Source organism: Hyla sarda, chromosome 5, assembly GCF_029499605.1.
Source record: "Hyla sarda isolate aHylSar1 chromosome 5, aHylSar1.hap1, whole genome shotgun sequence".
NCBI classification, from domain to species: domain Eukaryota; kingdom Metazoa; phylum Chordata; class Amphibia; order Anura; family Hylidae; genus Hyla; species Hyla sarda.
The window spans coordinates 99,260,726-99,287,323 of NC_079193.1; the positions used below are offsets into that span (position 1 = coordinate 99,260,726).

General features: G+C 47.9%; 1 protein-coding gene across 9 annotated transcripts in view; it reads right to left on the reverse strand.

Annotated features, from left to right (window-relative positions):
• Positions 1-26,598, reverse strand: part of THRB (thyroid hormone receptor beta) — a 485,968-nt gene that overhangs the window by 93,894 nt on the left and 365,476 nt on the right. For 8 of the 9 annotated variants that reach the window (XM_056519991.1, XM_056519989.1, XM_056519980.1 and 5 more), the window contains one exon: positions 18,845-18,908. In XM_056519991.1, coding sequence (XP_056375966.1) covers positions 18,845-18,863 — 19 coding nt within the window. In that variant the 5' untranslated portion in view covers positions 18,864-18,908. Of the gene's footprint in view, positions 1-9,770; positions 9,805-18,844; positions 18,909-26,598 lie in introns of those variants that run through there. The other variant, XM_056519988.1, reaches the window with a different exon arrangement.

Consider the following 26,598-nt stretch of genomic DNA (forward strand, 5'->3'; position numbering starts at 1 on the left):
TTTTTATAAGCAATTTGCACGCTGATTAGCTGCTTCATTTCAGCTACACGCAACAGCCAAAGTGTTCACCATTAAGATGCATGTCACGATGCCGGCTGGCAGGTAGTGGATCCTCTGTGCCAGAGAGGGATAGGCGAGGACCGCGCTAGTGGACCGGTTCTAAGTCACTACTGGTTTTCACCAGAGCCCGCCGCAAAGCGGGATGGTCTTGCTGCGGCGGTAGTGACCAGGTCGTATCCACTAGCAACGGGTCACCTCTCTGACTGCTGATGATAGGCGAGGTACAAGGGAGTAGACAGAAGCAAGGTCGGACGTAGCAGAAGGTCGGGGGCAGGCGGCAAGGTTCGTAGTCAGGGTGGATAGCAGAAGTTCTGGTACACAGGCTTTAGACACACAATACGCTTTCACTAGGCACAAGGGCAACAAGATCCGGCAAGGGAGTGCATGGGAGGAGGTCAGATATAGTCAGGGACCAGGTGGAAGCCAATTAAACTAATTGGGCCAGGCACCAATCATTGGTGCACTGGCCCTTTAAGTCTCAGGGAGCTGGCGCGCGCGCGCCCTAGAGAGCGGAGCCGCGCGCGCCAGCACATGACAGCAGGGGACGGGAACGGGTAAGTGACCTGGGATGCGATTCGCGAGCGGGCGCGTCCCGCTGTGCGAATCGCATCCCCAACGGCCATGACAGTGCAGCGCTCCCGGTCAGCGGGACCGACCGGGGAGCTGCAGGGAGAAAGACGCCGTGAGCGCTCCGGGGAGGAGCGGGGACCCGGAGCGCTAGGCGTAACAGTACCCCCCCCCCCTTAGGTCTCCCCTTTTTTTTGTCCGGTGACTGCCTCCCCTGGGATGAGGACACCGGGAAGGAATGGATGGTTTCCTCAATGGCAGGCAGTACAGCAGGAGTAGGAATGGGGAGGGAGGGCAGAGGGTGAAGCTTGGCACGGGGCAGGGAGACACAAGGACGGGAGCCATGAGGGGACACAGAGGCTTGCCTGAAGGGACTGGGAGGGGGGGAGAGGCATTTTCTGTGGCAGGCAGAGTCCCTAACGACTTTAGGGGGACCGGATACAGGAGGAACCACAGGGTCACGGCAGGGAGTATTGGGAACCAGTTTAAGGCAGTCCTTGGAACAAGAGGGACCCCAACTCTTGATCTCCCCAGTGGACCAGTCCAGGGTTGGGGAATGGTGTAGAAGCCAGGGTAGTCCAAGGAGAATTTCGGAAGTGCAATTGGGAAGGACCAAAAATTCAATTTTCTCGTGATGAGGTCCGATGCACATTAGGAGGGGCTCCGTGCGGTAACACACGGTGCAATCCAACCTGGCTCCGTTGACCGCGGAAATGTGGAGTGGCTTGACAAGACGGGTCATCGGAATGCGGAATTTATTCACCAAGGACTCCCGAATAAAATTCCCAGAAGCACCAGAGTCCAGGCAGGCCACGGCTGAGAGGGAAGAGCTGGCTGAAGTAGAAATCCGTACAGGCACCGTGAGACGTGGAGAAGCCGACTTAGCATCCAGAGACGCCACACCCACGAGAGCTGGGTGCGAGCGTGCGTTTCCCAGACGTGGAGGACGGATAGGGCAATCCACCAAAAAATGTTCGGTACTGGCACAGTACAGACAAAGATTCTCTTCCTTACGGCGATTCCTCTCTTCCAGGGTCAGGCGAGACCGATCCACTTGCATGGCTTCCTCGGCGGGAGGCCTAGGCGCAGATTGCAGTGGAGACTGTGGGAGAGGTGTCCAGAGATCTAAGTCTTTTTCCTGGCGGAGCTCTTGATGTCTCTCAGAAAAACGCATGTCAATGCGCGTGGCTAGATGAATGAGTTCATGCAGGTTAGCAGGAGTTTCTCGTGCGGCCAGAACATCTTTAATGTTGCTGGATAGGCCTTTTTTAAAGGTCGCGCAGAGGGCCTCATTATTCCAGGAAAGTTCAGAAGCAAGAGTACGGAATTGTATGGCGTACTCGCCAACGGAAGAATTACCCTGGACCAGGTTCAGCAGGGCAGTCTCAGCAGAAGAGGCTCGGGCAGGTTCCTCAAAGACACTTCGAATTTCCGAGAAGAAGGAGTGTACAGAGGCAGTGACGGGGTCATTGCGGTCCCAGAGCGGTGTGGCCCATGACAGAGCTTTTCCAGACAGAAGGCTGACTACGAAAGCCACCTTAGACCTTTCAGTAGGAAACTGGTCCGACATCATCTCCAAGTGCAGAGAACATTGCGAAAGAAAGCCACGGCAAAACTTAGAGTCCCCATTAAATTTTTCCGGCAAGGACAGGCGGAGGCTAGGAGTGGCCACTCGCTGCGGAAGGGGTGCAGGAGCTGGCGGAGGAGATGATTGCTGCTGAAGTTGCGACTGAAGTTGCTGCACAATGGTGAATACTTCCGACAGCTGGTGGGTTAGATGGGCGATCTGTCGGGATTGCTGGGCGACCACCGTGGTGATATCAGAGATATAAGGCAGAGGGACGTCAGCGGGATCCATGGCCGGATCTACTGTCACGATGCCGGCTGGCAGGTAGTGGATCCTCTGTGCCAGAGAGGGATAGGCGAGGACCGCGCTAGTGGACCGGTTCTAAGTCACTACTGGTTTTCACCAGAGCCCGCCGCAAAGCGGGATGGTCTTGCTGCGGCGGTAGTGACCAGGTCGTATCCACTAGCAACGGGTCACCTCTCTGACTGCTGATGATAGGCGAGGTACAAGGGAGTAGACAGAAGCAAGGTCGGACGTAGCAGAAGGTCGGGGGCAGGCGGCAAGGTTCGTAGTCAGGGTGGATAGCAGAAGTTCTGGTACACAGGCTTTAGACACACAATACGCTTTCACTAGGCACAAGGGCAACAAGATCCGGCAAGGGAGTGCATGGGAGGAGGTCAGATATAGTCAGGGACCAGGTGGAAGCCAATTAAACTAATTGGGCCAGGCACCAACCATTGGTGCACTGGCCCTTTAAGTCTCAAGGAGCTGGCGCGCGCGCGCCCTAGAGAGCGGAGCCGCGCGCGCCAGCACATGACAGCAGGGGACGGGAACGGGTAAGTGACCTGGGATGCGATTCGCGAGCGGGCGCGTCCCGCTGTGCGAATCGCATCCCCAACGGCCATGACAGTGCAGCGCTCCCGGTCAGCGGGACCGACCGGGGAGCTGCAGGGAGAAAGACGCCGTGAGCGCTCCGGGGAGGAGCGGGGACCCGGAGCGCTAGGCGTAACAATGCATACCTTAATTTTTTTGAATAGAGGTCTTTGTAGAGAAAAAAAATATTTTTTATCTTATGTGCCATTTTTTTTTTACATTCTCTACCCCCGCCCTCCCCCTCAGTATCACATAAAAATGACAATTTACTAAGATAAAAATGGCAACCAAAATTAATTGAATAACCAAATGAGAAGATGCTTTATAGCTTTCAGATCTGTATGTACTAATAAATTTTTTTTATATATATATATCTATTGACCAAAAAGGGGGGTAAGAAGCATGGTCTTGAAGGGGTTATAGTCTCTATACCAGGCATAGGCAACTTGCAGCACTGCAGATGTTTTGGACTACATTTCCTATGATGCTCTTACAGCCAAAATTCTGCTAAAGCATCAAGGGATATCTAGACCAAAACATCTGCAGTGCCGAAAGTTGCCTTTGCCTGCTCTGTACTATCATTGATAAAGATTCGTATTGCAGTAAGTGGGCAGCTCCTGCAAAGTGGATATTTTGTTTAGCATTAGTACACATGCTCACCTGTGTAATGTACAATACAACTGTTGTGGGAAATTGTATGTCAAAACATTGGCTGCTACAATGATTGATGGTAGTGTTAGAAAAAGAAACCAGTCCTGTGTAGACTTCTAGACAATGCTCAGGTGTGGGTATTCACCAATCCCACTATGCAAATCCATGTTATTCAAGACCATGAGCTATATAACATTTTACTTTTCATTCTAAGCAATTAGACACTCACTGGTAGATGCTTCAAGTTCGTTTTTTCTTTATTTGATCTTTTTTCCATAAAATTCAGAGCTGTAAAATTCAAAGCTTGCAGATGTTATATTCGGCATATATCCGTACTAGCAGAGATCTTTTTGCACTAGTCTGGAGCCATCAGGGTCTGACGCGACGTTTCGGGGGAACGCCCCCTTACTCATGCGTACTAGAGCCTGGGATTCAAGGATATTTTAAGCAGGATGCACACCTATAGTCAATTGAGAATTTTATCTTAAAGAGACATATATAGTTATTTCCTAAAAAAAAAACAGTAAATTCGAATATAGTGTGCATTCTCCTCAATATCCTGGATTACAATATTATTCATAAATAAGCTTTTAAACTACAGACTTCATTCAAGCCTGATGGGGAAATCGTTTCCAGGTACGTTATCCAATATGCTTCCTTTTGCAGGAGACGCATGCGGTTTATATTCTCATTCGCATCCGTGTGAATTTACTCCAAGATTTGCCATCTTAACTCATTCACATTATGCTGTTTTTCTAAAAAATGTCTAGCGACAGTAGTCTCACAGAATTTTGATGATTTGCTAACTGATTTAGTATTCAAAGCTTTTCTGATGTTATTTTTATGCTTCATTATCCTGACTTTTCTGCTAGTCTGCCCAACGTAGCATTTGCCACAAGGGCATTTTAGCATGTAAATAATATTTTCCATATTACAAGTGAAAAAGCCTTTACTAGGGATTTTAATACCACTTTTAGGGTGATGGACATTTTCACCCTTTATTATGTTGTTGCAATGTGAACATGCTAGACAAGGATATGTCCCTTTTCGTCTAGAACTTAGGAACGCATGATGATCTTTTTTCTTTTTACTGATGTCTCCTCTTATAAGTATATTTGCTATGGGTTTTGCCTCGATTATATGTAAACATGGGGGGTTCTTTAAAAAGTTTGCCATATTTGGAGTCTGATCTAATTAACATCCAGTATTTATTTATTGTTTTTTTTAATTAAATTAGTATGTCTATCATAGGTGCTAATGTACATTGTTCTTTCCATTTTTTTCTTCTTAGTTCCTTCAATAATTCTGTTCTGTCTACATGTGCTACTTCTTGTTCTATTTTTTCGAATTCTCTTTTGGAATATTTTTTCACTATTCCTCTTCCTTATTAATAATTTGTTTAGCTCTAATGTATTGACTTTTAGGTAAACCTTTGAAGATGTTTGGGTTGTGAAAACTATCTTTATGTAGCATATTATTTTTATCAGTTTTTTTAACGAATAATGTGGTATTGAAATTGTTATTTTCATTCTTCTTTATTTCTACATCAAAAACATTTTTTTTTTGAATGTCATAAGTAAGAATAAATTTAATGGTAGAATGTACCATGTTCAACCTCTGCACGAAATCGAGGAGAGACTCCTCTGTTCCACCACAGAGCATGAAAATATCATCCACATAACGTAACCACGTTAGTGGAGCTTCCATGTTATTGGGGGGGAAAGATGAATCTGTCCTCAAAATCATGCATAAAAATACTAAGAACTAAGAAGAAAAAAATGTAAAGAACAATGTACATTAGCACCTATGATAGACATACTAATTTAATTAAAAAAACAATAAATAAATACTGGACGTTAATTAGATGAGACTCCAAATAAGGCAAACTTTTTAAAGAACCCCCCATGTTTGCATATAATCGAGGCAAAACCATAGCAAATATACTTATAAGAGGAGACATCAGTAAAAAGAAAAAAGGTCATCAAGCGTTCCTAAGTTCTAGACGAAAAGGGACATATCCTTGTCTAGCATGTTCACATTGCAACAACATAACAAAGGGTGAAAATGTCCATCACCCTAAAAGTGGTATTAAAATCCCTAGTAAAGGCCTCTTCACTTGTAATATGGAAAATATTATTTACATGCTAAAATGCCCTAGCAGAAAAATAAAAGTCAGGATAACGGAGCATAAAAAGCTTTGAATACTAAATCAGTTAGTGAATCATCAAAATTCTGTGAGACTACTGTCGCTAGACATTTTTTAGAAAAACAGCACAATGCGAATGAGTTAAGGTGGCAAATCTTGGAGCAAATTCACACAGACACGAATGAGAATATAAACCGCATGCGTCTCCTGCAAAGGGAAGCATATTGGATAACGTACCTGGAAACGAATTCCCCATCAGGCTTGAATGAAGTCTGTAGTTTAAAAGCTTATTTATGAATAATATTGTAATCCAGGATATTGAAGAGAATGCACACTATATTCGAATTAACTTTATTTTTTTTTTAAAGGAAATAACTATATATGTCTCTTTAAGATAAAATTCGCAATTGACTATAGGTGTTCATCCTGCTTAAAATATCCTTGAATCCCAGGCTCTAGTACGCATGAGTAAGGGGGCGTTCCCCTGAAAGTCGCGTCAGACCCTGATGGCTCCCGACTAGTGCAAAAAGATCTCTGCTAGTACGGATATATGCCGAATATAACATCTGCAAGCTTTGAATTTTACAGCTCTGAGTTTTATGGAAAAAAGATTGAATAAAGAAAAAACGAACTTAAAGCATTTAATAGCGAGTGTCTAATTGCTTAGAATGAAAAGTAAAATGTTATATAGCTCATGGTCTTGAATAACAATGATTGATGGTAGTTAGGGATGAGCGAATCGAATCTGACGAATCCGAATTCGTTAAGATTTTTAGGAAAAATTTGCTTCACAACGAATCCGAATATCGCCACGATTCGATCGCACGAATCGCTTCATTAAACTCCATTTAGTGTAGTCAAGGCCCCAGGGCATTTAAAATGACAGCTCCGCATGTCAGGACGTGGAAAGGAACTCTGGGAAGGCGGGAAGACGGGTAGGCGGGATGACCCTGAATCACATGCAGCATGCAGCCTATCAGCAGCCAGCCACCCCTGTTATGTCGCAGCCCTATATAATCGGCAGCTATCATGCAGAGAGATAGAGCATTGTGTGCGTTGCACAGAAAAACAGCTTGACAGCAGCAATTACCAAAAGCTCAAATCACAGCGAGAAAAAGAGAGAGAAAAAGAAAGAGAGAGAGAGAGAGAGAGAGAAACACTTTTGGGTGTAATACACAGCGACTCCACTGCTGCAGTGGGATTTACAGCAACTCTAAAGTTTAGAGGGGCCAGTTAGGCAGAGCACTAAAAAGCCATTGTCACCTGCTATTAGTGCATAATAATACTGTACTGGGCTCTATTACTTCTGTACTTCTACAGTTGGTTGTACGACCACTGTAAAGCTAACAGGGGCCAGTTAGAGTGAGCACAAAAAGTGTGTCCTCTCATAAGTGTAAACGGTGCGTACATAGGTGGGGTACGTTTTTTTTCCTGAAAAACAAATTTTGGCCTAGTTACTGTGAAAGGCCATCCAAACCTACACCCTTGTTTCTGTAGCCTTATACAGTTTTAAGCTGAGCGTATTGTCCAGCTCTCATAGGTTTAAACTGTACGTACACCTACGTGGTGTCCTTTATACATTTTCCTGTTAAACTAATTTGGACCTAGTTACTGTGAAAGGCCAGCCTAAGCTACACACTTGTCTTTGTAGCCTTATACAGTTTGTAGTGGAGCGTACTGTCCACCTCTCATAAGTGTAACATATATGCACTCAGCTGGTGTATAACTATGTCAGGCAGAGAAGTGCCAGGACATTCACAGAGGAGTGGCAGAGGCCTAAATTCATCAGGCAGATGTTGTAGCAGACAAGGGGTGAGTGACAGCAGGAGTCACAGGGAGAGGACTGAGCTCCCGGTATCAGCTAGTGGTCATGTCTCGACCAGCAACCACTCTTCCGTCATCGACTGATTAACTCGGTTATCCACTTCATCACAATTCTCCTCAGACACAACCCTCAATTGGCATGGCCCTGGAGAAGTCCCTGTCCTCCTATTTCCTCTGTCCTATGCTGTCTATGCTGTTCCCTCTTCCACAGAAGTATTGTATGCTGTGGGTTCAGCTCCACTATTTAGTGAGGATGGTCTACTAGAGGACAGTTAGCAGCTACTGCCCAGCCATGAAGTGGAGGAGACATCCGCCACTTCCTCCGCTAGGCGGGCAAGTAGTGATGAGCAGAGTGGCATGGGAGGTGTTACGAGCGTTCAGACTCCTGAAGTAGACACTGTTGAGGAACCTGAGGAGGACAACAGTGATGTGCAGACACAACTCGATGATGATGAAGCCGATCATACTTGGGAGCCAGGTGCAGAAGGGGCTTCATCATCATCAGAAGAAGAGGGTTGCAGGTTGCCTGTGAGGCAGCAAGGTGGTAGCATGGTTGGCAGTGAACATGGTGGCAGAAGTGGAAACTCCGGAACCAAACGTGCCCGGGGTAGACCACCTGCTTTGCAGCAGCCTACCTTCCTGGGAGGTAGTGGAACAGGGGTTCCTGGAGTCAGCGGCAGTAGCAGTCAATCAGTGTGGACTGTTGAGGAGAAAATTAGCTACTCGGTGGTGTGGCAGTTTTTCATCAAGCATCCGGAGGAGGTTAACATGGCCACATGCAAGATGTGTCGGCAGAAGGTGAAGCGTGGCCAGGATCCCAATGTTGGCACTACGGCCCTGCATCAACATATGCAGCATCACCATAAAGCGGCCTGGGAGAACCGTGGCTCCGATGTGGTGGTTCAGCCTGCTGCATCACCCAGTGGCACGCCGCTCCCTGTTTCAGCCAGCCAAGGCTCCACCACCTCAGCCAAAGGGAGCAGTCTGTCATACCCATTTTCTTTCACTCCAGATGCTCCTGCTCCTTCTACTTCGAGTCAGTCATTCCGCCAGCAATCCATCGGCAAAGCCATGTCCAAGAAACAACAGTATGCGCCCACTCATCCAACAGTGCAGAAGCTGAATGTGCTCCTGTCCAAGTTGCTTGTACTGCAGTCCCTCCCTTTTCAAGTGGTTGACTCTGCACCTTTCAGAGAACTGATGGCTTGTGCCAAGCTAAGGTGGAAAGCCATCATTTATTTGCGAAAAAGGCAGTAATAACCCTGCACAATTCTGTTGAACAGAAGGTGGGCCAGTCCTTGAGCCTGTCGGTGTACCAAAGTGCACGGCAGCGCCGACTACGGTCAGAGACTATGGTCATGGACAATACATGTCCTTTATGGCCCACTGGTTAAATGTGGTTCCTGCACAGCCACAACAGCAACTTGGACAGGTCATGCCACTTCCGCTCTCAGGCCGTTGGTTCTGTGACAGTGCGACTCCGCCTCCTCATCCTCCACCGTGTCCTCAGCCTCCATTGCACGGACAAGTCTAAGTGCCCCTCTAGCATACCATGTGTGCAGGGCACAGCAGTGTCACACTGTTCTTCACATGGCTTGCCTTGGCGCACGGAGTCACACAGGGGAGGAACTGCTAAAAGTCATTCATCAAGAAATCAAATCATGGTTTACTCCACGAAAACTGGAAATGGGAACCATGGTGACCAACAACGGGAAGAACATCTTGTCTGCGCTGCGACATGGAAGCCTGAGCCATGCGCCCTGCATGTCACACGTGTTCAATCTGGTTGTTAAGTGGTTCCTGAAGTGTTCCCCCCATCTGCAAGACATCCTAACAATGGGAAAGAAACTTTTCATGCTCTTCTGCTACTCGTACTCCTTGAGCTGCAGCGTCAGAACGGCATCCCCCAACATAGTCTGATTTGCAACGTTTCCACACGTTGGAATTCCACCCTCCATATGTTGGACCGACTATACGAACAGAGAAAAAACAATAACAAATTTCTTGATGGTCCAAGTGGATAGGGGGACTCCCCTGTGTAACTTTAATGTCAACCAGTGGCAGCTCATACGTGACACCTACCGTCTGCTCAGGCCCTTTGAGGAAGCCAAATTATTAGTCAGTCACCAGGATTACGGGATGAACGACGTCATTCCACTGCTTCATTTCCTACAACACGTGTTGGAAACGATGGCTTGTCAGGGCACTGGAGACGTGGCGCCTACATCTCATGGCCACATGAGCCCTGTGGGGGCTGAACTGGAAGAGGAGGGGATGGGGGCCAGTGGAGCACAGTTTAGGTTTCGAAAAATGGGTGGTTTTTATAGTCATCTGACAGGAAAGGAGGAGTAGGAGCAGCCAGAGGAGCTAGAGGGTGATGAGGAACACAAGACAGAGGACCCAGACACACAGTGGCAGTATGCAGTGGAGATGGAAGCAGGGAGTCCCTCCAAGTCACTTGCACAAATGACATAATCCATGCTCACTTGCTTGCGTAGTGACCACTAAATTGTCACCGTTCAGCAGCAGGATGACTTCTGGCTCTCCACCTTATTCGCTACCGGCACACAATGGGGGCCTTTTTTACACACAGTGAGAGGGAGGATGAACTGACCTACTACAGAGACAACCTACGTAGTCAGTTGGCCGATGCCTATCTGCGCCATTGTCCATCCTCTTGCATGTCTGACTCGGGGGGGGGGGGGGGGGGGGGCCTCTGCGCTCACCTTCCACTGCCATGGCTGCTGGGGAGGGGTGATGTAGCAGTACCAGCTACATCAGCAGTAGCCTGAGAAGTAGCCTTCTTCACCCACATAGTGAAGCAACTCATTAGCAGCAGGTAGACCTGGAGCAGGACCTGAACCAGCAGGTGGTGGTATACCTTGACATGACCAAGCCAAACTTGATTTGTGGCTGCAACTAGCAGAGTTTGCCCTGGAAAAGCTGTCCTGTCTGGACAGTAGTGTGCCATCAGAGCGGGTGTTTAGTGCAGCAGGGGCCATAGTAACCCCAAGGAGAACTTGTCTGTCCATGAAAAATGTGGAGAGACTGACCTTTGTGAAGATGAATCAGGCATAGATCCCACCTGGCCGGGAGTTCCAGTCCCCTGAGTGCTGGTCAGTTGCCTTCCTGGGTGGGACTCCCGCTTTCCTCCTCCTGCCTGCACGCAGGGCCGCCATCTTGGGCCTCAGTGACAGGTGGTCTGCCGTCCCCTACCTCCTGCTTGCTGGTGTCTATAGTGGGTCATCTTCACCCTGCACTCCCCTCACCTGCCTCTCCTACCTGGGACTGGCTCACCCTCCTCTGCTTTGCCCACCCTGGATGGGACTGGATCTGTGCCCTCTGATCCTCCACTCTCATTAACCCCTGGATCGGGCAAAAATTTCGTCCCTATGAGAAGATTTACAGCATGTCTCTGACCAGGTCGAGGGGCTGGAGGATGCCCATGATACCACTAGGGCTTACATCACTCAGTTTGACTCTACAATTGCATCGCAATCGGACTTTCTCAGTGACCTGCAGGCCCATGTAGATGACTTGGATAATAGGGGGAGGCGCAATAATATACAGGTGCAGGGGCTTCCGGAGGCTACCCGTGAGGAGGATTTTCATATTACTCTGGAAGCTATTTTCAATCGTATCCTGGGTGAGCCCTCTTCCCACAAGATCAAACTGGACAGAGCACATAGGGCCCTCAGCCCTAAATCCAATATGGGCACTCCTAGGGATGTTATCTGCTGTGTCCACGATTTTCAAGTCAAGGAGGATATTATGGCTAAAGCTCAATGTCTGAAGAACTTTGACAAGGCTGACGCTCAGGAAACAACAGTTACTCCAACCCCTCCTGGCAGTTCTTCCCTCTCACCAAGTGCCCTTTCGGTGGAACTTTCCATTTGCTCTAACTGCCTGTAGAGATGGATTCTCTGCTGTCTTATGCTCCTTCTCGGATCTTTCGACCTTCTGCTCTACCTTGGATCTGCCGGTGCCTCAGTTGGTGGATTGGGACCTGACATCTCCTCTACCTCCTCTGCCTCCTGTGTGGCAACTAGTCCGGCCCCGTCAGTCTGGGACCCAGAAAAGACCTCCCCCCATGACCCCGGGGGTCCTCCATGAGCTCCCCCTTGAGTTGTACATGGGGTCCTGAAGTCTCCCCTTACTGTTACTGTCCCTGGATCGGGACATTAGTTGGTTTTGGTCTTTCTCTACCTGCATCACAGTTTTAGTTTATTGCTATTTACTACTGTTCTTATCCTAAGGCATTTTTGGTCACCCATAGTTTCTTTTTTTCAGGATATGTTGTTTTGCTATGGCCTCGGGGTGGAGTGTTTGCTCCTTGGTGGTGTTCTCCCATTCTTCCACTAGAGGCTATAGCAATGGACTGCCCATGCTTTGGTTTCTTGTCCACCTTGGTGGTCTTGGTCTCCGCATTGTCTGACAAGTCAATGGTTCAATTGATTGCTCATTATTGTTTTTGCCATGTCTTATGTAGTCCTGTCTATTTGATGTTTGTCTGTCAATCCTTTTGTTGCCCCTTTTTTTTCTCTTTCTCAGCTATATCTTTTTTTAGGTCCTATTTCCCCACTCCTGGGTTCTCAGTCTCCTCACCGTTGGTCCGCCGTGGTCCGTAGGAACTTTTCTCTGAGTATGTCTCTTCATTGGCTGTATTCTCCTCTACTTATCCATCATGGTTAGGTGTGTCTGCTTGAACATTAAAGGCCTTAACTTCCCCTCTAAGAGGGGTTTGTTGAAAAGGGAGTTAGTTTCACTACGGGCTGATATTGTTTTTCTCCAGGAGACACACTTTGACCGTTCTGGATCTTTTCAATTCCTCCCTCATCTCTATCCGCAAGTATACTCTGCTGTTTCTGATAGGAAGGTTGCTGGGGTAGCGGTTCTCATCTCTCAATCCTGTCAACTTTAAGTCTCTTCTTCCTTTCTCGACCCACAGGGGCGTTATGTGGTGGTGGAGGGTGGTCTGGGGGAAATCCCGCTCCTGCTTTGTAATATTTACGCCCCTAACACTTCAAAAATCCTGTTCTTTGTTCTTGCGTAGAGTCCATGCCAAGCTTCATAAATACCCCTCTTCTGCTTGGTTACTGGGGGGGGGGGTCAATCACATTTTCTCTCCTTCCCTGGACCACCTCTCTCTCTGTCTCTTCTGCGCCTCCTACTCCTGCTCAATTGTGCCTAGCTTCCATTTTACGACGGATTATATGGGCCTCCGCGTTATATGACTTATGGTGGATTAACCACTCGACGGATCACTGTCCGGTCCTCCTTTCTTTTTCATCTTCTTCTTTCCTCCGGAACTGTCAATAGCATCTTAATGATTCCCTTCTTAAATCATTACCTTCCCGAGAGTCGATCCAGAAGCGCTTGACTGATTACTTTACTACGAATGAGGGTTCGGTTTCTTCGCAGGCTGTTCTCTGGGAAGCTCATAAGTCGGTTGTACGGGGGCATTGTATTGCTTTAGGTGCACGACTTAAGCGTGATGTTCTGGCTCGCTCCTGGGAACATCGATTGCAGATTACACACCTTGAGGCTTTTCTACTGTCCTCTCCCTCTCTCTAGGTCCTGAGGCGCTTGGCGCTCGGGCCCAGCTGGGCGACCTGGCTCTCCATAGAGTTCAGTGAGAGTTAATGTACGCCAAACAACGTTTCTATGAGAAAGGTAACAAAGCCCACACTATGTTAGCCAGGCGCCTACGTGACCGTGCAGTCGCTCAGTTCCCCTCGGCCCTAAAGGACTCCTCTGGTGTTCTCCACTATCACCCAGCTGATATTTCTCACCTCCTTATTGATTCATACTCTGATCTCTATTCCCTTCCTTCTCAGCTTCCGTCTGATCCGGTGGAGCGTGCAGCTGCTCTTGACTCCTATTTTTCCCATTGCGGCTTGCCTACTTTGTCAGGGGCTGATCGTGAGATTTTAAATGCTCATATTACTGGGGAGGAACTCCTAGAGGTTCTTAAATTCCTTCCTGTTGGTCGCTCCCCCGGTCCAGACGGATTTATGTACTTATACTATAAGACTTTATACTTATACCTAAACTTGTTCCACTTTTCAATTCCTTAATTTGGGGGTGAGGAGATACTGCAGTCTTTTTTGCACTCCTTAAAGGAGAACTCCAGAATATAAAAATTGTCCCTCATACTGCCAGTAAAAAAATAAAGATGTACATATCTTCCTTCGCTCCCCCGGGGCATCCGGTAACCGTCTCCGGTCTCCGCCGCGATCCTCTTCCTGGTTGCCGGTGGTGGGCGAGTCATAATGCGCTCAGCAAGTGCCGGTGTAGTGAAGAATTTTGTGTCTTGAAGCGTTCTCACACTGCCGCTCAGCCTATCGCCGGACGAGTCGGGACTTCACTGTGGCCGATGATTGGCTGAGCGCAGTATGACTCGCCGACCACCGGCAACAAGGAAGAGGATCGTGGCGGAGACCGGAGACGGTTAGCAGAGGCCTCGGGGGAGCGAAGGAAGGTATGTACATCTTTATTTTTTTTCTGCCGGAAGTATGGAGGACAATTTTTATATTCTGGACCCATTGCCCTTCTCAACTCAGACCTGAAACTCTTTGCTAAGGTTTTAGTTGTCCGGCTTAGCTCCTTTCTTCCTTCCCTCATCCATAAGAATCAGGTTGGGTTTATCCCTTGCCGCCAGGGTGGCGACAACACCAGAAGGGTGGTGGATCTTGTTGACTTAACCAATCGGAGGTCCGAACAGGCATTATTTCTTAGTTTGGATGCCGAAAAGGCTTTTGATAGGCTGGGGTGGCCATTTCTCTTTGCTACCCTCCAGAAATTTGGTATCACGGGCAATTTTCTTACTGCACGGCGGGGTCTCTACTCTTCTCCTACTGCCTCGCTCAAACTTCCTAACTGTTCCTCTCCGAATTTTCCTCTGTTTAATGATACTCATCAGGGTTGTCCGCTTTCCCCCCTGATTTTTGCTTTATGCATTGAGCCTCTTGCTGCCATGATACGGAGGGACCCGGACATCACTGGCATTCCCCTACATGATAGGGAATTTAAGATTTGCTTATTTGCCGATGATGTACTTCTAACACTCTCTCGTCCTTTGCTTACGCTTCCTAATCTTTACAAAGCTCTCCACGCCTATGGTGTGGTCTCTGGATATAAAGTGAATCTTTCCAAAACAGAAGCACTTCCTCTGAACCTTCCTTTATCTCTGTCTACCCTCTTTTGCTCTAACTATTCTTTTAAATGGTCCTCTTCTGCTATTAAGTATCTGGGAGTCCATATTACTTCTCGCTATACCTCTCTTTATTCTACTAACTTTCTCCCCCTTTTTCGAGAACTTAGGGCTCTTCTAGAGAAGTGGAGGTCGCAATATATCTCCTTTTTTGGCCTTATTGCGGCGGTCAAAATGACAATCCTCCTGACTTTCCCAATCCGGGTGTCTGTCAGCCCTTCATTCTTTTCAGTCGCCCATTTTTCGTTTTATATGGGATGGGAAATTTTATTGTCTCCCAATGTCAGTTATGATGGCTAGTAGAGCCATGGGGGCTTGTCGGTTCCTAATGTGACTAAATACTACTGAGCTGCTAACCTGCGCCATCTTGCGGCATGGTTCACGTATCATGCATATAGCCGCTGGAGAAGCTTTGGCTGGCCCCTATTCACCCTAATACCCTCCTTTGGTGCTCTCCTGCATCTGCTGTTTCTCTCTCTCTCTCCTCTTCTTGGTCTTATGTCTTTCTTTAGGTATGTTTGGGGGTATTGTTCCAGGAAGTTCAAACTGTTTTCTTTTCCTTCCCCTCTGCGGTCCTTCCTTTATCATCCCGATTTCACTGCTGGTCTTTCTTCTGTTATGGTACGGGAGTGGGGTTCTTGGGCCTATTCTGCTGGGCTGACCTAGTTGACCCTATCTCATGTTCTCTCATGCCTTTTGAGCAACTGGTCTCTTGTTGGGATCTCCCCTCATCTGAGCATTTCCACTACCTACAATTAAGGCATTTTATGTCCTCTATGCTTGGTTCCACATGGGTCATTGAGAAGACGTTTTAGGTACAGCCATTACCATACCTCAGTGGCGTATTATTTGGGAGTGGGCATCCAAGGCTTCTATTTGCACTGCTTATAAGGAAACTCAGTATAAAATCATTATGGGATGGTACCACACTCCGGAACTACTGCATAGACTTAACCCCAATATTCCTCCTCAGAACTGGCGTTGTAGGGTGGGGTTGGGTACGGTGTTTCATATTTTCTGGTCCTGTCCTCTCATAGCGGACTACTGGAAAATGGTGTAGTGCTTAATCTCTGAAGCCCTGGGTGTTTCTGTTCCTTCCTGTTTCTTCTCTATCTTCTTAACCTTTCTCATCCCACTTTATCTAAGAAGCCTTTTAAGCTCTTCATGCACGTTGTTTTATCTGCTAAGACCCTAATAGCTACATATTGGAAGAGGACTCTCCCTCCCTGAGAAACTGAGAGGTGGGGTAAAAATTTTCCTGTAAGGCCCTGCACTTGCACTATTAATTCCCTTCTTGGCAAGTGTTACTCACCCTAAAAAGGGTGGTCCCACACAGGAACCTCTCCCTATAACCACCAGAAAACACTGCCATTTCCCAGGGTTTTTTGTTGAAAATAGGGAGAGATTCCTGTGTGGGGCTTCCCTTTTTAGGGCAAGTAACAATTGCTAAGAAGGGAATTAATAGGACGAGAGTAGGGCCTTACAGGGGAAGTTTTTACTCTCATCTGCTACAATGGGCAATACGTTGTTCCATTCCACCTTTTGGAGGTAAGTGTTACTTGTCCTAAAAAGGGCATCCCCACACAGGAACCTCTCCCTATTTACAACTAAAAACCCTTGGAAATGGCAGTGTTTGTAGGTGGAAATAAGGAGAGGTTCATGTGTGGGGCCGCCCTTTTTAGGGCAAGTAACACTTGCCAAGAAGGGAATTAATAGTGCGAGAGTAGGGGCTTACAGGGGAAGTTTTTATCCCCACCAGTTACAATGGACCATACGCTGTTCCCTTCCACCTTTTAGAGGTATTTGCATCATATCAATACTTGATGGTGTAGGTGGCACATGGTGTTTTTTGCCCACCCTTCCTTTTGTTAAATAAAATAAAAAAATTTGGGTAGATATATTTTATCCTAACAATATTATTAAAAGTTAAGTTTTACAGAATGCATATCCTCAATACTTACTTGTGTACACTAACACTTTTACAAAAGAGACCGTTTTCTTCTGCCTACCAGCCTCAGTTAATATTCTGATCCTGCCACCCGCCTGATGCCACACATCTGATACTAAGTTCTCCTTTTTTCACCCACCTTCGTCACCGGGCACTGGTATTGCTACCCACCACCCCACTATGTCAAAGGGTCACTTTCAGGACTCCTGATGCTGCTGATGCCACCTCTAGGCTGTCTCATTCTGCCACATATGTTCTCCTCATGCTGATGCCAGCTCCAGGCTGTCTCATTCTTCCACCATATGTTCTCCTCATGCTGATGCCAGCTCCAGGCTGTCTCATTCTGCCACCATATCTTCTCCTCATGCTTCCGCCACCTCCAGCCTGTGTCATTCAGCCACTATTTGGTCTTGTCAGGCTTTTGCCAACTCCAAGCTGTGTCATTCTGCCAGATTATGGTCTCCTCGTGCTGCTGCCACCTCCAGGCTGTGTCACTGTGCCGCCATGCGGTCTCCTCAAGCTGCTGGCACATTAAATAAAACCTTTTAGGTTCATCTATGTTCCCCGGAGCGCTCTCGGCGTGCTTCTGTATGCAGCGCTCAGGTCGGCACCGCAGACCGCAAGCGCTGCTTCCATGTTCCCGGAGGGGACGCGATCCAAGGTGCGGGACGTGCCCGCTCTCGGATCGCGCCCCGTGTCTCTCACCTGCCCCGTCCTCCTGCTGAGTCCCGGCGCACGCAGCCCCGCTCTCTAGGGCGCGCACGTGCCGGATCTCTCAGCTGTAAAGGGCCAGTGCACCATTAATTGGTGCCTGGTGCAATTGGTTCCTTACACTCCCTACTCTATATAAACCCACTTCCCCTTCCTGTCCCTGCCGAATCTTGTTGCCTTGTGCCCTGTCAAAGCGTTTCTGTGTGTTCCATTGCCTGTGTACCCAGACCCTTGCGGTTGCCCCTGACTACGAACCGTTGCTGCCTGCCCAGACCTTCTGCTATGTCCGACCTTGCTCTTGCCTTGTCCCTGTGTACCACGCCTGTCTCAGCTGTCAGTGAGGTTAAGTCGCTATCGGGTGGAACGACCTGGGGATTACCTGCCGCTGCAAGTCCATCCCGCTTTGCGGCGGGCTCTGGTGAAAACCAGTAACCCCTTAGATTCCGTTCCCCTGGTATGGCCCACGCCATCGCCTCACTGACACAGAGGATCCACCACCAGTGTCCTCTCCGCATACCAGTCCGGATCCTGACAATCTATTTGAAATCTTCAATTTAAATGTTAAAAAAGTATATTTAATCTTTTCCCTTGTGAGGCCCTATGGTCTCGTCAGGCTGTTGCCACCTCCAGGCTGGGTCATTCAGCCACTATATGGTCTCCTCATGCTGCTGCCACCTCCATGCTGTGTCATTCAGCCACTATATGGTCTCCTCATGCTTCCACCACCTCCAGGCTGTGTCATTCAGCCACTAAATGGCCTCCTCATGCTGCCGCCACCTCCAGGCTGTGTCATTCTGCCACTGTATGGTCTCCTAATACTAATGCCACCTCCAGGCTCTGCGACAATGATTCCAATAGCGACGTCTGCAATCTGCATGTCATACTGAATAAAAGTATTATTTGAGTGTTACGGCAAGGCAAAGTGTTCTACACCTGTAGTGAGGCTCTCTGTAGCACAGAAATAGCCGTTTTTAAAAGCGATTCACCAAGAATAAATTCGGACCGAACCAAATTTTTTTGGAAAATCGGCCGAATCGAATTTCTCAAAAACTCACTCATCTCTAATGGTAGTACAAAACATTTACATTGTGGAGATAAGGATGCATAGAATTGAGTCTTGAGCACATTTTTGCCTATTTACATTTTTTATATTTTTATCTCATTTCTACACTAAAGCTCACTAAAATTCAAGAAAATGAGGCTAAACTTTTGCAAACACCAGGTTAGTTATAGTAAGCAATGATAAATACGAGCTTTCTAGTCATCTGAAAGCTACCAACATACCTGACATGCTGCTAGGCATTATGGATAGGTGGATCTGCACATTCTTCTAAGCATCACAAGTAACCTAAAGAAAGAAAAGATTGTATTAGAAGAGGTTTTATACTGATTTCCCTACATTTTAACTAACTATAGAGTATCTACCACATCATTTTGCTTTATGGCAATATATGACATGGAAAGTATTTAAAACATACTGTAGAACAGGGCCCTTTAAACAGTCTTGTCAGCAGAAAATTATAAACCGTAATTAGACAATAAGTGCATAAAGTGATCCCTCATATACAAGTGTGGAGGGATTAAAAGGAAAAAGAAAATGGTAGTCATGCTCGCTACTGCACAGCACCAGGTGCAACCATTATGGGTCAATGCTGATCTCCCAATCACACATACAGTGAAACAGTTGTGACCCGACATATAATGTACAAAACTATCCAAAGTGTTTCGCTTTCCTACATGCACAGTAGCCCAGTTCCTCAGGCATATCCTAAATTGGCAAAGAAGCAGGCCCATATAACAATGGAACTACCTATTGCAGTAGTAATCTAGAATGACATCTCTGCCTACCTATCTAGCATACTTATTACCTACCATGCTGACTACCAGCCTTACCTAATTCGCAAACTTACTACCTGCATACCTAACAAACCTACTGCCTACCCACCAAGCAAACTTACTACCTACCTAGCAAACTTACTACCTACCTAGCAGACTTACTACCTACCTAGCAAACTAACTACTAAATACCCTAGCTCAAGTGAGTGACAGCTCTAGCAGTCCCCTCATTGGAATCTGGAGTTGTCACTTACAGCTAAAGCTTTAAAGGGGTTCTGAACACTGGAGCTGGGAGCGCGTGATGTCATAACCCCACCCCCTCAATGCAAGTCTATGGGAGGGGCGTGGTTGATATCACGCTCCCTCCCATAGACTTGCATTGAGGGGGCGGGGTGTGATATCATGAGGGGGCGGGGCTATGATGTCACGAGCTCCCGGTGCCGGCTCCAGTGTTCGAAACAGTTCATTCCAACAATCAAAAATATTGGTAGATGTTATTCCCATACATTACAAACAACGGTCTAGCATATATCAAAAATACATTTTTTCATAAAAATACATTAAAATTGCAATTTTCATTGATGCCATTCGGGGACATTGAATTCAATTTAGTAATCCAGTATACCTCCCTTTTTAGTCATTTCTTTTTTATCAATTTACCAATATTTTTGATAGTTTTATATGATTTTAACTTTATAGATATGAAGTCTCGCGAGAGCACGATCTATAAGTAGTGGTGGTGGGTTGATTCACATTAGGCTTGAGAAAGGAAGAGATCCTGAAACGTCGCCCTTTACTCTCACCTCCGGGTGAGCTACTATTCGCCGTTCGGAAAGAAGGCATGAGACACGGCTAACTTGGACATTATGAAACGGAGCTCCTCTTGGAGCAACAAGTTCTGAAGTGACGCCGTAGACCTCATCAAGCGACAAGCACTGGGTGAATGTGTTCTATCACATTGTTCCCGTAACTTGAAGTTTTTGTATGAAGATATACGGCTAAAGTAAAGTGATTTATCAAGAACACTATAACTGTGGTTTGAGTGCAATTTCTATTAGACTGTGTAACGCTGAGTAGTTGTGGAGACTCAGGTGCACTACACCACACCCAGGTGCTAATTACACCCTCCACCTTCATTGTATTGAATTCTTGTGTTCCATCCCATTAACCTGTTAAGGACCAAGGGCGTGCCTCTACGTCCTTGGTCCTTTCTCATTCTATAACGCGGGGCCACGGCATGGCCCGTGTCATAGTGGGTCGGGCCTAGCCTCTAACAAGGGGGCTAACAGTGAGGGGCACTGATAGCGGTACTGCATGTTATTAACCCTTTATACGCAGTGTTCAAAGTCGATTGCCGCTTCTACAGTGAAACTGAACTACCCCTGGCTAGCTCAGGGGGTTGTTCGGGACTGCCGCAGTGAAATCACGGCATCCCGAACAGCTGTAGGACACGAGGTGGGTCCCCTTACCTGCCTCCTGGTGTCCAATTGAAAAAAAGACTGATCAGTGCCTGAGATCCAGGCATGAGCAGCCAAGCAGCAGAATCATCGATCAATGGTTTCCTATGAGAAACCATTGATCAATGTAAAATATCAGTGTGTGCAGTGTTATAGCCCCCTATGGGGGCTATAACATTGCAAAAAAAAAGTGGAAAAAAAAGTAAATAAAAATCATTTAATCCCTACCCTAATAAAAGTTTGAATCCCCCTCCTTTTCCCATGAAAAAAGAAAAAAACTGTCGAGAGCGGAAATGTCTGAATTATAAAAATGTATCGTTAATTAAACCGCACGATCAAAAAAGCCAATTAATACAAAAATGGTACCGCAAAAAACTTTAGCCCTGTACGCAAAAAAAATAACAAAGTTATAGGGGTCAGAAGATGACAATTTTAAACATATTAATTTTCCTGCATGTAGTTATGATTTTTTCCAGAAGTACGACAAAATCAAACCTATATAAGTAGGGTATCATTTTAATCATATGGACCTACAGAATAAAGATAAGGTATAATTTTTACCGAAAAACTTACTGCGTAGAAACGGAAGGCCTCAAAATGTACAAAATTGTGTCTTTTCTTCAATTTTGTCGCACAATGATTTTTTTTTGTTTCGGCGCAGATTTTTGGGTAAAATGACTGATGTCATTACAAAGTAGAATTGGTGGCGCAAATAAGCCATCATATGGATTTTTAGGTGCAAAATTGAAAGAGTTAGGATCTTTTAAAGGTGAAAGTGCAAAAACGGAAAAATGACTGGTCCTTAACCCCTTCATGACCAAGCTAGTTTTGGCCTTCATGACCAAGTCCGTTTTTTCAAATCCGACATGTCTCTTTAAGTGGTAATAACTTTGAACTGCTTTTACCTGACAAAGTGATTCAGATATTGTTTTTTCGAGACATATTGTACTTTATATTAGTGGTAAATTTTTGTTGACACATGAAGCGATTTTTGTGAAAAACTTTTCATTTCTCTATGTTTGAAACTCTCTCCTTGTGAGAAATAGTCATGCCAAATAAATTTAATTATTAATTCACATCCACAACATGTCTACTTTATGCTGGCAGGACATTGGGTGAACAGCTGGAGGCCCAATAAAGGGTTGGGTCATCAGCGGATCCACAGCGTAAAATACGCTGTGGATCTGTTACGTTTGACCCTACACTTAAGGAACAATTTAGGGTTGTTCTGTACTTTTTGAAGCCCTAGATAAGAGATTCTGGAACATCTATACATTGTACATAGGAACAAACTGCATTTTTTTGTTCTTGACTTTGAATCAGGTTTTCTGTATGCTGCTGTCTCTGCTGTCTCTAGGAGATATGACACTATGACAACAAAGAAGACGGCTCCTCCCAGCAGGATATACCCGCCTCCAGGCCCTGAGGTAATCAGTTTAAGCTTAGTGTCTGAAGGAGGTGGACATGGTCTGGATTTCTCCAGACCAGGTCTTATGTTTTATTATTTTCCTAGTTAGGGAATGTGTTAGTTTTTTATTCCATTTTCTTTCATGTTTTCAGGTGGGGACTCAAGAACTGCGGCTCACTGTTACCCCATTGCGAGTAAGGGGGCACAGAAATTGCGTATATGCCCTGTTCACCCCCTCTCGCCAACGGTCAGCGCCTGGGGTTGTACCTCATGGGTCCGGGTCACCCTATCTCCTTGCTCACCTCGCTCGCACATGGTAGCCGGCATGATGCAGGTGATAAAAGCTGGCTGAAGACTTCATAGGAAGACTTCATGAGGTAAGTTCTTCTGACTGAGGTGAGTATATTTCCCTTTCTCCTTAGGTGCAGATTTGCAACAGCTGGAGACCCTCAGTTTTAATGCCCACTTTTCTCATGGGTCCAATGGGGCTGGCCTGGTCCTTTATTATTGGGGGCGGGGGAGCAGTGGCAGTTTGGATGGGGCACAACTCTCTACACTTTATTCATATATATATATATGTGTGTGTGTGTGTGTGAGTATGGAACGTCTGTGTGTGTGTTTTTACATTGAAGGGGCTGACAGCCGCAGCGTTCTCTATGCGGGCGCTCCGAGCGCCGGTTTACTTTCACTTTCGGCAGCGGCTGCTGCCGGTGGTGTCTGGTCCGCTCAGTTCCTCGCGAGCGCACATGCATTCGCATGTGCACTCGGGGCAAGGAGCGGGCGCCATTACAGACTTCTTGTTAATGCTTCGGCGGCCCAATGTGCTTTAGCTCCGCCCACCCAGGGCCGCCGAAGCTTCTCTGGGTGCGAACTGTACACCAATCAGCGCTGTGCACGCGATTGGTGACAGGGGCCAATCAGCGGTGCCCCATGCTCCTAACACGCCCCTCACTTGCTATTGGCCGGCATTTCTCCTCTTTGACAGCCTGCAGACCACCACGGGTTCGAGTCCCGGGCGGGACAGAGTGTTACAGTATTGTGGTTAAATTTTTTAAATAGGCCCATTGTGGTCTATGGGGATCTCAGTAAGTAAGAAACAGTAAGATAAGCAGACTGTATCAGCAACACAGTGCAATGGAACAGTCTTGGGTGAGAGAGGCCCAGAACGGCCTCCCTCTAAACAGTTAACTGGAGTGTTAGCCACTCCTTTACTCTGTTAATACTGTAACTCTAAACTGTCTGGTTCTGCTGAACCACTTGTTCTGCCTGCTCCACTGCTCCCCCAGACCCGCCTGCTACTCTACCCCGGTTGTTCTTCCTGACCCGGTGGGTTCGGCCACCCCTCCAGCCTGTGTTCCCTCCCTCTCCCAGTCTATATCCGACTTGGCTCAGGTCTCCCGTTATGTGGTGACTGCCTTGGAGAGGCCCTCCCTACACCGGCCCTCCGGAGGGTCCCGCTCTCCCCCTATTCTAACGCTCTTGCAGCATCATAGGGGTGTGTCATCTGACTCATCCCCCGAGTCTTCTGGCCGGCACGGGCGCTCCCCTCGCAGGCATCGCGCCGTTGCTCCGACCTGTAGCAAGCGTCGCTCCTCTAGAGAATGCTCCCAGGGTCGCCGCTCTGGCTCTCCAGACCCGCGTACCAGGTCAGTCTCTCTCTCTCTTCCAGGGCCGCCTCACACGTTCCCATTCACCTGGAGAACTTGTGGAAGAAGTTTCTGATTCGGCCTCCGACTCAGAGGACCGCACGGATGTGCCTAATGTGGTGTACTCATTGGTTGCGACCATAAGAGACACTTTCCAGCTAAAGGACCCAGGAACTTCGGACGTGGTCCAGAAGTCTTCTTTCTTTGTGCCTGACCGGCACTCAAGACTTTCAGCTCTCACACTGAATTTTACGCCCTGCTGGTATCCGCCTGAAGTCATCCTGACAAGAAGTTTCAGGAAACGAAGAAGGTTCAAGCGCGGTATTCCTTCGCCAAGGACCTCATTGCTCGGTGGACCTCCTCTCCAACTGTGGATCCGCCTGATCCGGCGGCCTTCAAGGATCCAGCGGATATGAAGGTGGATACTTTGGCAATCTCTGCCCTTGAGGCAGCAGGTTCTTCCTGCTTTTGCTTCTGCCTGGGTGTCAACGGCCCTTTTAGTATGGTCTTCCAACTCCGCCAGGGTTGTCTTCAAGATCCCTCCGGATGATTTATTTAATCTAGCTCTCCGATGCTCCGCAGCCAGAGATTTTTTCTGTGTTCTGCTTCCATGTGCAGCCACTGTGCTGCCTTTACCACAAGCTACCTGGTAGCCACCGTCCCTGCATGTGGCTTTAAGCCTGGAATGCAGATGCCACCTTCAAGAAGTGAGGCGACGGGCGGAAAAAGAGTTCTTTATTACCTCAGGTAAGACTTACAGAACCGCTTCCGTCGTAAGTCCTCCTTCCGGTTCTGCGGACCTTTGGTACCAACAAAGGGTGCCAACAAAGGGTCCAGCCAGGCGCCTTCATGGGAAGAGGGCTCCTCTTTCCGATCCCATTCCTCCCGGAGGTCGGCTATCCGTTCCGGCCGTTTGGCGGCCCCATCAGGCACCCGTAGGCCTACCTCAGCCTGAAGGGTCCCCCCACCCGTCGACTTCTCTTGGGTGGTTGGTCGCCTTTTACCCGCCGGGATGCCTGAACATGCAGCTTCAGGGGAACGCTTTCGAGGTTTATTCCAACCTCTCTGTGGTCTCCAAGAAAGGCGTTTCTGTTCGCCCTGTCTTGGTTCTCGAGTATCTCAGCCAGCATCTTGCGTTCCCATCCCGAATGGAGTCTCTCTTCGCTGCTGGCGTCCATGGTTCAAGGGGAGTTTTCATTCCTTGGTGGACATCAGGATGCCTATGTCAGGATCCGGACTGGTATGCAGCGAGGACACTGGTGGTGGATCCTCTGTGTCAGTGGGGTGATGGCGTGGGCCGTACCAGGGGAACAGAGTCTAAGGGGTTACTGGTTTTCACCAGAGCCTGCCGCAAAGCGGGATGGACTTGCAGCGGCAGGTAACCCCCAGGTCGTTCCACCCGATAGCGACTCAACCCCAGCTGACAGCTGAGACAGGCGCGGTACACAGGGACAAGACAAGAGCAAGGTCGGACGTAGCAGAAGGTCAGGGCAGGCAGCAAAAGTTGTAGTCAGGGGCAACAGCAGAAGGTCTGGGTACACAGGCTTGGGAACACACTAAACGCTTTCACAGGGCACAAGGCAACAAGATCCGGCAAGGACAGGAAGGGGAAGTGGGTTTATATACACATAGCGCAGGTGCAGGTACTGATTGGGCCAGGCACCAATTAATGGTGCACTGGCCCTTTAAATTTCAGAGAGCCGGCGTGCGCGCGCATCCCCGCCGGTGACACCAGTGCAGCGCTCCCGGTCAGCGGGTCTGACCGGGGCGCTGCACAGAGAAGAACGCCGCGAGCGCTCCAGGGAGGAGCAGGGACCCGGAGCGCTCGGCGTAACAGCCTCCCTCCACACCTCATTGTTTCCCGATCATCAGCGGTACCTCCGCTCTGCAGTTCCGGACGGTCATTTTCTATTGTGGCTATCCATTTTGGTCTGGCCACTTCTCCGCGGACCTTTACCAAAGTCCTGGCGCCTGTGATAGCCTTTTTTACGGACAACAGTTGTTTCCGTGATTCCTTATTTGGACTACCTCTTGATCTGAGCTCCAGCAGGACCCAGATCCTGGAGAGTCTTGGTCTCAACCTCCAGACCTTGTCTCACTCAAGCCCAACCGCTCTCCTGGGGCTCCAATTCGATGCGGCCTCTGCCCGCTTTTGACTCCGCTGACTCTTTCAAGAGTCTGATGCCTTCGGCTCCCTGCTCCAGTTTCCATTCGCTTTTGCATGGATGTTCTGGGTCGATTGGTGGATTTTCTTCCGGTGTGACAGGTCTCCATTGTCTCTCGGCCGCAAGATCGTTCTCTCTCGTCAGTCTTGTTGGTTCCTTCTATTGTGGCTTTGTTTCCCCCCTAATTGTTTTGGGGGTGTCCCTTCCTGTCCCTCCTTGCCTGTCTGTCAGGCTGGGGAGGTGTTTTCAGGGACTGCCCGGTCTGGGGTCTTGGCACCCCGAGAAACATTTTCCCCTTCAACATTTTGGGGCCTAGGGCAATTCTTTCTTTGCTTGTTTCTTGGGAATTTCCCGACTGGGCGGAACTCAGGTTTCCGGCCATCTCAGTTATCTTCAGTCTGGCCGTCCCTGGGATGTGATCTTCTAGGCCGGTCCTCAGTCGTCCAAGGCCACTGTTCCCTACATCCAGGGGTGTTTGCTGTGATCTGCAACACCTGGGCGCTCCAGGCGTGGATCTCTGCTTGTC